The sequence below is a fragment of the Lepidothrix coronata genome, unplaced genomic scaffold (genome assembly GCF_001604755.1).
Source record: "Lepidothrix coronata isolate B3197 unplaced genomic scaffold, Lepidothrix_coronata-1.0 Scaffold0, whole genome shotgun sequence".
In the NCBI taxonomy this organism is placed as follows: domain Eukaryota; kingdom Metazoa; phylum Chordata; class Aves; order Passeriformes; family Pipridae; genus Lepidothrix; species Lepidothrix coronata.
In genome coordinates, this window is record NW_016690180.1 from 3,978,217 (window position 1) to 3,989,280 (window position 11,064).

The following is an 11,064-nucleotide window of genomic DNA, read 5'->3' on the forward strand; positions in this document are numbered from 1 at the left end:
CAACACACTCGTGTCCCCTCTCACACAGTATGGAGCAGCAAGAAACTGGAATTACTTCAATGCAGGTGCTGAAATTTGCAGATACGCTTATGCACTCATATGCGTGGAAAGATCACTGAACTGAAGAAAGTTTTTCAAGCAAATGTTTCTTAATTGATAAACACTTTCTCTAAGTGAGGGAGCTGCCAATGGCTTGATAAAATACGCTGGAATTACACAAACATAAAAAGCATAAAGTTTATCTCCTAACTCTTAACCCCTTCCTCCAAAAGCTCTTCAGCCCCACACTTTACATTTCCATGCTGTGCCACAGTAGTAAAATAGCATCTGAAAAAGTAATCTAAACATGTTACAGCCTCAGGGTAGGAACTGTAGGAACTGCTAATAAGGCAGTTTTATTATATTCTAAAAAGGCTACATATCCAAAGGATTTTAAAGACACTGGCTAAGAAGAAACTACAGTAAAAATTTACCTCCCATTTAAATAGGTTGCATCTGCACCAACACCCTGTTCATAGCTAGAAGTCCTGCTTTTACAAGAGCTTTCTGTGCTATGAACACTTTTTTTTAAATAACAGAATATAAGGATTATTTTAGTTGGCACATCAGAAAGCCAGTAGGAACAGCGAAAATTTTTTTCTTATCTTTATTTGTAATGGCTAAAGCAATATTCAGGAATAGCAGGATAATAAAAGGAGCTGAGGAACACAAAAACTATACTTATTTAAAACTAGTTAGATTCGTATCTTAATTCTACTAGTAAACTACTATTCTACCCAGATAAATGAATTCCACTTATAAACAGATAATAAAAATCTTACCTTTTTCTCCAATATTTGTCATTGTCACTGAAAAAAGATAAAAAAGGAAATAGTAAAAATTATGTTTAAATAGCAGATGATGTAACTGAATATTTAAACTTTTTTTTTCAATCAAAGAGGGAAGTGTAATCATCAAACAATACATGTTTAATATCAGACACTATCAAGATTTTATGCTGTGTACATTCATTATGTGAATAGGTACAGAATACCAACTGCTTATAGTGTTTTTTTGGCTCCTATTCCCAGGCTCATTTCTTGAGAACTAGTACCTCCATCTATCAGAAGCCGCCCAAATTTAATCCAAGAAAAGCCACCCCTGCAGACCAGTTATTTCTTTAACTATGGTTGTATGGGTTTCACTGTTTATTTATGTTCTATTATTGAACCAGAGGTATCAGACTCCAGAACTGGTTTTGACAGCAATACTTGGTGATACCTTAGATCTTCAAAGCATAAAAATTTAAAGTACACAAAAGTTGCATTTAGTTTAAGAATTTGCCCCTGGATTACAAGATTTAGGGATAGTAAAAGAGTGAGAAAGACGCAAGTATGTCAGGCATGGAGTGGAGTACACAGGTATCACACATCAGTCACTGCATTTTCCACTCTTGATCACATTATTTAAAAAACGTAGCCATCCTGCAACAGGTATCTCAGTAAGATCAAAAACTCCCAAGTGATCAAAACCTCCTTCCACTCAAACCACTCCACCACACATTTATCCATCCTAGTTAAGCAGTCTAAAAACTAAAACTAAACAGAGGCTGCATAACCAGGGCTTGTCAGCCTGGAGAAGGGTTTTGGGAGGGCCTAACAGTACCTCCAGGAAGGCATCGAGGAGGTGGAGCTGGGCTCCTCATACTGGCACAGTGTGGGAGACCAAAAGACAGTAGGTGTTAAGTTGAAATGAAAGGATCACATGTGATACAAGGGAAAACTTCTCCACCATGAGAACAACCCATCAATGCAGAAAGCTGCCCAGATATGTTGTACAGCCTCCATCACTGAAATTTTTCAAGACTCAAACTGATAAAACCCTGAACAACCTGCAATGACCTCACATCTAACCCTGCTTTGATTAGCAGGTTGGACTAGACAAGCTTAGGTCCTCTCAAACAAGAATTATTCTACAACTCTGTAATTATAAAATAGGTCTATTAAAATGGAGATAGGGCTATAGCTCTGCCAAAACAAGCATCTACTTTTACCTGAGGGAAAACAGTAAGCAACCATGTTTATAAAGTTCTTCACAAAAATCAGAAAGACACCACCGAAGTCGCATAAGCCACTATAAACTGTATTCTGCTCTCAGTTTTCTGAAATATTTAGAACTTGATAAGCTAAATATGCATCTAGACAACTGCTAGAGAGAAGCTGAGGGAACATGTATACACATTTAACTCTGAGGAACAGAGAAGGTCCACTACAATAATACACAAGAACTGTGAAATTGCAAATAAACAGTAATCCACCAGATGACTGTTTACAAAACAAAAGACATCCTTAGAGCTGATGTGTAATTTAAAAGTGCTGAAGCTCTCAGATGAGGACAAATTAGCCACTACTCAAATTCTGATTTTCTTTCTCCACTTGGCATGGTCAGCAAAGTATGCAGAAACTTTGACAGTCTTCTTGGAATAACTACTCTCTGTTAATTAAAAAGCCCTTGCCAAGTATATATTGCAGAATCACTAGTTTCAAAATAAAATCTATTTAACCAACCTTCACAATGATATGTGGCATTTTTCTCTCCTTACAAGGGAATGACCAAGAATATTGTGAAAGCAGTTGTAATCTTTTTTCCATCCCTTATCTTTGGATAAAATGTATTTATCAATGTCTTTGAAGCATCTAAATTTTTCACATGCCTGTAGGCAAAGGGTAGATACAAGTAATAAATCCAAATTTCATCATCTCTACTGGACAGCAAACCTATAGCTTTTCAAAATTTCTGTCAACCTCCGGAAGGAAATGCATACTTCAGAGTCTGCATCTGCTCAGAGGACTGTCTTTTCAGCTTTTGTGGTATCTAGCTTGGAAGCCAAATGTTCCTGACAGTCAGGACCATGAAGGCTAAAACACAAGTGCCCAAAGATGTCGAGCTAATCTCAGCAGGGTGAGAACGTGGTTTTTTTTCGAGAAATCTTGTCATTTTAATCTCTTTTACCACCTGAGTATAACTCAAGAGTTATTTCATACACTCCTGACTTGCAACTACTTTAAGAGACCAAAGCAGAAGAGGTAAGGCTGAAAAGAGATGCCAGTACCTTCAGTCTTGCTATCTTTTTTCTCTACACATACTGCAACTGGTGTGTACAAGGAGACTGGCTGCACTGCCCAATAAGCATTCTCGCAGACGGTGACAGAGAGGAACATGCAAGATATCCAATAACCTGTATGAGGTGAAGTACTATTCCTTCTGCTTATGCCTTTCAATCACCTTTGACGGAAGTTCCCCGAAGGAGGTAGGAAAGGACAAGCATCTGCAATACCACAGCACCAGAGAGGAAATGAAAGGGGGACTTTTTTTGTTTGGTTTGGCTTTTGGGTTGTTTGGTTTTGGGGTTTGTCGGTTGGTTGTTTTGCACAAATGTGACAGAACTGACTAGCAGGAAGAAAAAAAAAAAAATCGCTCTTAGAAATCAAACTCTCTCAAATTTCTCTAAAAAATAAATTTTCTCTCTTTGTTGAATGAAGGTGATACAAAGCGTTCTTGGGGTAACCACAAGATGTTTATAATTCTAAAATCACACTATTTAAGTGCATGGAAAATAATTTTCTGACATGAAAAATGCCACTCTAATTTTGGTTTGATCAAAAAATGGTTGTTATTTTCCCCATCCTCTGAACAGCACACATGATGTATTTATTTAAACCAAATATTTTACTTTTCATTAGATTCAGTGATACAGCTTTACTATATTATTCAGCAGTATTTGATCATATAGTCTTCCCTGAATCATTTATATCAGTATTTCCGGCAGTTTTCTCATTTCTCTTCCAAGGGGTTACATTCACTGTCGTAGTGCACAGAAAAGTAGGTCAGACTGTGCAACCCATCATTAATAAATATCAGCTGAAATGCTGCAAATGCACTTACTGGTAGTCAAACAGCACAGAAATAATATGGGTAAAAAGCATTTATGTCTACGATGACTAAAATAAACACTAAGGACATGGCAATCCCAACTGCTAAGCAATTTCTGGAAGAAAACAGGGTAAAACCCTTTGGGACCAAAATGGAATGATACTCCTGTATATTCAGAGATGGATATAATTATAAAACTGTGACTTGTCTTCAAGAGATCATTAAAAAGTTACAGCTTTGTTCGTCTGAGATACTGCAGGGGTCAATTTCATTAAGAATCATCCTTCCCCTGCTAAAGCTAAGGATGCCATTTACAGTTCAGTACTAGCAGACTATCACATCATTAGAGCCTCTCCGGATAATTACGCAGCTTGCAGATGGTGCTCATCAGAATTAGGGACCAGGCTGGGACAGACGCAGGACTTCAGCCAACATAGGTGCCAATTTCCTGAGCCAGAAACATCGTGCCCTGCTTGTCCTGAGCCACAAGCAGCCAGAAACAGGAACAGCATATTCTGTAGTCAATGCTGCTAAACAGCCTGCGCTTGCAAAAAAACAATTGCAAAGAAAACAAAGCTGTGTTACAAAAAGATCGGAAAAAGTCCACGATGGTTTCCATCACCACATTAGTTTGCTAAGAAGAGAAGCCATACTGCTAGCACCTTGCACTGCATCAGACCTTAATTAAGCGACAGAAATGGATTCTCCATTTCTTGAACTACTGTTCATTTTATCTAGGAATGTTTATTCTCACTCACTTGTGGAAAAATTAAGTAGACATCCATCTCCATACAGCTAGAGACATGGTAAGACACAGTGCTACCAAAAAACCCAAAAGAGTTTGGAAGATAAAATTAATGTAAAAAATTTGCATTGGTTTTGTAACATTAAATTTTACTTGACTTCTAAACCCAAAATCAAAGTTCCTGAACTGTAAATGTAATGGTTAGATTTAAAAAAAAAAAAAGGGAGAGAAAGCAATTAATTTTTTTAAGCTTTGATAAAAGTGGATATTAAACCGTACTTTCATATTTTATGTACATGTTTAAAATATTTAAAACTTTGGAGTGGGAAAATAACACACACCTGATTCAGAGACTCTGCAGCCACATCTATAAATAGGTTCTTCTCTCAAACTTTTCTGAATTTTAACATCTTGGATCTGATTCACAAAAATAAGTATATATTTTATCTTTATAGCATGTTTGAAGCTGGAAAACACTGATCTATAGATGCAGCTTAACTCAGCTCTGTGCACACATAAAAGTGTTTTATAGTTGTGACATGTGTTCTGCCATTGCCTGCAACAGTCCTTTAGAAAAAATATCACTGCTTGCAATAAAAACCTACCTCTCTGCTAGGCAGAGCAGTGATTTGCACTGATTTAGAGTGACAACATGCCACCAGTGCTTTGCTTCAGAACAAAAGTAACAAGTATTTCTGGGATATTTAAGGTTGGTATAAATAGCTATTAATACTTCATCAATAACCCTTATATTTGGATTTGATGGCATTTGTGAACGTTTCAGTAAACTCATTTTAACCCTGTGCCCATCAAACTGCATCACCATCTGCCACCCAGCAGCAAGCTGCTATTTGAATAGAACATCACTACGAATTGACTTAATCTTCTTTACAAAGTTCCCATTTATGTTCCAAGTCAAAAGGACTGACTGAAGAGTGAAGACTATTTCTAGCAATGTTGTAGAGTCAGATCCTTTTCAGCAAAAACAAAGTACCCCCTGACAAGAGCATCTATTAAAATATGTATCAAGCAGTGTTAAATCTTTAATTGAAAACAATCTTATCTAATAATTATATCTTCACCATAGATGTTTTCAACTTCAGGCCATGGTTTAAATTTCAAGGCACAAAACCTATAGGTAATACACCGGGCACTACATGGAGAAATAATCAGCCACGCTTAACATAGATTTCAATTCCATTTCAGAAGTGGTCAATGGCAGCTGCATGGGAGCACTGCTGGATATACTTCAGAAGCCAATTTTACTTCAGCTGCCAGTTTCGAAACTTTTCTCAAAGTACCCAGGGATCACCAAAGAGGGAAAAAAAAGCGGTATTTGCAAAATATGGAATAAAAATGCAAACTTTCCTTGAACAAAGTCCTTTTCTACCTTAGCAGACAGTGTAAAGATAGGGTATTTAACTGGTATTTGACAACAGCCAACTGCAATGTTACAATGTACTAGTATTTCTATAGCCAAAGGTAAGATGTAGATGGTTACAAGACAAAAGCTGCAAGTACCATAAATCCTTTAATTCATCTGAAGAACATACTCAGCAAAGAGCTCAAATCCAGCAGACCAAATTGTGGGTCTGACTTCCCCCCCCACCTTTTTTTTTTACCTCTTATCAACTTCTATCTCCATATTTTCTGTCACTTCTTATGCCCTGATGACCCTATGCCAAGCCCACAGGGCACATATTAATCCTGCCTCTAAACTGTGATGAATTAAGCAGCTTTTTATCCTGTTATAATTCCATTCCACTGATGGTACACTGATGGTCAAAAACCTCAGATCAGCACTAATCAGTCTGATCCTCCAGCAAAACTTTTTCATGATCATTAACATCTTCAGCATCTGGATGTCATTCCACATTTTCTGTTCCATTCTGAAGGTAGCTGTGGACAGATACAAGCTACATACTCTACTCCAAAAACAAAGATGTGGCTTATGAGCTCTCCTGACAGTGCGGTGAATGTCTTGTTGTATCCCCTCTTCAGCTGTGCTGAAGTCACTCTTTTCCAAATCAGGCAATTCATTCACCAGGTGGCAATACTTCCTCCCTTTCCCTTCAGTGAAGTAGTAAGGAAATGCTTAGTGCTCATTTCTTCCACACCAAATCCATTTTCCTTCTTTAAAATTACAAATTCAAGCTACATTTTCAGACAGATTCTCTGAGCAAGAGCATAATCCTTAGAATTAAAAATCAGTGACATGTAAAACATATACATATACATCCATATTCTATTTATAGGATAACACTTTCATGAGCTCAGTTTATATTTTCACCAAAAACATCTGCCACAGCACTGTCAAATTTTTACATTTTCCTTCTTTATGTGCAGGTCCAAATCACAAACTGGCAGGAAAACAAAACCAAATGCAAACAAAACTAACAAAACAAAACAAAAAACAGCATCTCAGTATCCAAGTTTGTAACAAACATTTCTGACAAACAACTATCAGAAACTGCAAATAACTACTGGTTCTGCCTTACCTAAAGCATGGAGTGGACAACTACTCCAAGTCTCTTATAGTTCTACAAAACTGAGTGAGAGATGCATCTAAGAAGGAAGACATAAGAACAATTCTTTTCTTTGCATATGAAACATGCAAAGATTTTAATAAACACTAAATTTTCATATTTGCGTTTTCAGAAACACTGAATCCAATGTATATTTTCTGAGTATAGACACATGGACGAGGTGCTGGGGGAAAGAACTCCATTTGAACTTCATGATAGGATTGTTCCATATATCCTTGGTTGAAATTTCAGTAACTTTAGTTATCCAAGTTCATTGTACTCTTTGCAGGTTGCCTGTTATTTCCTCATCTTTTTTAGAGGGAGAACAACAAGTCTGTATCCCTCAGGTTCTCATAAACACATTCAAATTTTTTTTAAGAGAAGGGATACTTATAGGCCCATTAATTTTAAACACAAAGGAAGGTATTTGCATGAAAAAAAACAACTATTATTGCCAGATAGGTTTTGGGAGATGACAATACTGGCAAAGTTAAGAGAATGGTATTGGAATAAAGAGAAGCAATTTTTAGTCAGGTGTTTTAAGACCAATCAATTTGGTCTTAATTTAATTTAATTTAATTAATTAATTTAATTCCAGTATTCTATAACAGGAAGAAGAGAAACATTTGCTAGTGTTCAACACCCTTGTCCTTTTCCTTAAAGGTTAAAACAGCATGAGCACTTAACTGAATCCATTAATAAAAGAGACAGATATGGTAATACTACTGTTAAAAACAGTGAATTTCTTTTTCTATTTCTAAAACCTTTTTCAATTCCTAAAATGCTTTTCAATGCTGTAACTATTCAGCTTTAGGGATGAAAGGAATCAGACTAGTAGATTTCTTTTTTAAAAAAAATATAACGTTCCTCCTACAATGCTCAGATTAAAATTGCAGAAAAACCCCTCATTCAAAATACTACATTTGAAACACTACTAAAAGCTCAAAATAGCTCATTACTAAAAGCTGAAATAAACCACTTAAAACAGAGCAAAGTCCTTGCTAAGTCCTACTGCACAATGGTTAACACTGTTCCCTGTATGTTGTCATTAGCATCGATGACAGTAAGCTGCAGGGGAAAAAAGGAACTATATACGTCCTCTTTAGCATTCAGTGCTGCAGGAATAAAAGACACACTGAGCAGACAGGCTGGCTTCAAAGCACTGAAATGCTTACAGTCTATTCCTGCCGTTGGCTTTCGTTCCCAGAGTTGTTAGTTATTCCTTCTGTTGTTTACACTAAATATTCATTAGTAAGACAAGACATAAGTTTATTTTATCTTAATATGCCAAAAATGAGGGAAAGCATCCAGATACAGATAAAAGATGGAATTAGTGGAAGTTGTAGATGACTATTATGCTGAATTCAAAAACTGGTAATCCAGGCAGAATGGGAAAGGGGTGGTTGTGGGGGAAACTGAAAAAAAAAGAAAAAAAAATCACCCTTATCCATAGAAAGGAATTCAGTAAAAGACGTTTTAGTAGAGGCCCAGGATTCTCTCTTCCTCCTCTCCCATCACAGACTTTATGCTTTGAGGGGTTTTCAAGGCATTAGGGTACCACAGTTTACAGTTTGAAGCAGGTTTCAAGCATGTCATTTCCTTAAGACAAAAGCTTATGCACTTTCAGGTAAGCTAAAACCCAATCTTCCTCTGTTATGCAGAATTACGCAGTAGAAAAAATATAGTTGATCACTGAAACAGTAATGCCCAAAACAAGCCTCCTGTACCTACTACAGGGCTGCATACACCAGGACAAATGTTAACTACAGAGCAACTTTCCCCTTAAATATCCTCTCCCTCCTCATGCTGGCTAACAGCTCCTCTCTCCAGGCTCACTCAGTCAACTTCTCCCAGAGCCCTGCAGACAATTCACCTCCTTGCACTGGAGGCAGACACTGCATTCATCCTCTCGGGAAGGCACAGCAACTCTAGCAGAAGAGTGGTGCTCAGAACTAAAAGATTTGACTATTATTAAGGAAAAAAAAAGATGCAAAAAGCCCACCTCCAATATAGGAACCACACCAAGTCTTCATACTTCCCTCCAAAACAGAGGCACTAGGCCTGGCAATCATTTTTCGCTTAGTCCCTCAACTGCTCAGCCAAGCATCTATAGGAAAAAAATCCTATCAATCTTCTATATACAATAAAAAAAATAAAATTAAAATTACGTACCAGACTGCTGAGATTTTCAAGATGAATAGTTGAAGACTTACAACTCATATTCCTTTATGCCATTACTGTAACACTGTTAGTGAAACATCAGTATACCACACACTAGCCCCTAAAATTAAAAGATTCAATTGTTTTCTACAAGATGCACTATAAGAGAAGTCAAAATCAGAAAAAAAACCAACCCCAAACCCAGAAACCAAGGGAGCCTGGCAAGCTGGTCATTTATAATAAAGCCCTCTGGCTTGGCTACTCAAATTTACACAAATACTCATATCACACCCAGTCTCCAGTATATGATTAATGATTTGCCTGACGCTGAGGAACGGGTGCCAAGGTGCGTGGTCAGGATGACTTCCGAATGTCATGCAGGCTTCCGATGCCAAAGAAGGGACCAAGTAGTTGTGACAGCTGGGCATTTTCTAGATGACTGAAGAGTGGCACGGGGCGACTCGCAGATTTCCTGTTACCTGTTCCTGCTTCCACGCCGGCTGACAAATGGCCCTCACGCGCTACATGTATGTGCATGTATGTGCACTGTGTGTCTGTGTACAGGCTGTCACGCCGAATGGACGGCGAACTCTGCTCAGCCACCCGCATGGTCAGACCCCGCTTCCCATCTCCGGGGTTGAGACCTGACACCCGCTGCGCACTCCACGGAGGGAAACTCGCGCCCGTGAAAAGCCCCGTGCGACTGGATCCCTCCTCGCGTGGGATAACCAGGCGCTACCAGGTTGCGGAAAGAACCAGGCGGGGTGGATGCCCCTCGTCCGAGCGGCCGGGACGCGAGGGGGTCCAGCCCAGCCCAGCCCAGCCCGGCCCGGCCCGTTGCCAGCCCCAGCCCCAATCCCAGCCCCTGCCCCGGTCCTGGCCCGGCCCGGCCCGCGGGCGTGGCGGCGGCAGCACCCGGGGGCGGCCCCAGCACCGACACCCCACAGACGCCGCTGCAGCCCGTGTCCGTCCCGCCGGCTGCGCTCCTCCGGCAGGGGCGGCGGCGCCCATCCCCGTCCCGCCGCGCCCCCCGCCCGCCGCGGCACTCACGCAGGCAGAGCTGGGTGACATAGGCGTAGTAGGACCAGCAGAGGATGCTGGAGATGAAGAGCACCGGCACCCAGTAGAGCAGCCGCTGGCAGCGCCGCCGCACGCCGCCCCAAGCGCCCGGCGCCCCAGCTGCCGGCGGCGGCGGCGGGGCCGCCATCTTCCCGCACCGCATCCCGGCCGCTCGCTCCGGGGGCCCGGGCCCCGGCCGAGCTCCCCGCCGGAGCCCGCCCCGGCCCCTCCCTCCCCGCCAGGGCCGCCCCGCCCACCGCCCGCTCGCCCGCCGCTCCCCCCGTCCCGGGCAGGGCGGCAGGAAAGAGCCGCCTGGGAGCCCACAGCGTCCCGTCGGCGTCCGACTGGTTCCGCCGGGCTGGGGGCACGGCCGAGAAGTTGGGGCAGGGCGCAGAGCGGCCCCGCCCGGTCAGGGTGCGGGTCGTGCCCGGAGCGGCCGCCACGTGTAGGGACACTGGGTCGGGTAGCGCCCCGTGCCCGGAGCAGCATCCCTGGGCTTTATCCGCCTCGGAAACAGGGATGGCGACACTTCACCGCGCCCTGCAAACGCTTTAAAACACCTGGTTAGGAAAAGCACTGCCTCGTTTGAAATAACGTTTCAAAGTATTGTACAATGAAAAACAAGTGCTGCGGGCTGCGGTGCCATGGCAAGCAACAGGCTGT

General features: G+C 41.1%; 1 protein-coding gene across 6 annotated transcripts in view; it reads right to left on the reverse strand.

Moving 5' to 3' along the window:
• Positions 1-10,780, reverse strand: part of ZDHHC2 (zinc finger DHHC-type containing 2) — a 34,490-nt gene extending 23,710 nt beyond the window's left edge. For 2 of the 6 annotated variants that reach the window (XM_017805475.1, XM_017805483.1), the window contains exons 1-2: positions 10,393-10,564; positions 822-848 (exon numbers count right to left, since the gene is read on the reverse strand). In XM_017805475.1, the coding sequence (XP_017660964.1) occupies positions 822-848; positions 10,393-10,564 (199 nt within the window). Of the gene's footprint in view, positions 1-821; positions 849-7,155; positions 7,223-9,184; positions 9,216-9,354; positions 9,464-10,392; positions 10,565-10,725 lie in introns of those variants that run through there. The other 4 variants (XM_017805512.1, XM_017805522.1, XM_017805501.1 and 1 more) reach the window with 4 other exon arrangements.
• Positions 10,781-11,064: the final 284 nt, after the last annotated feature.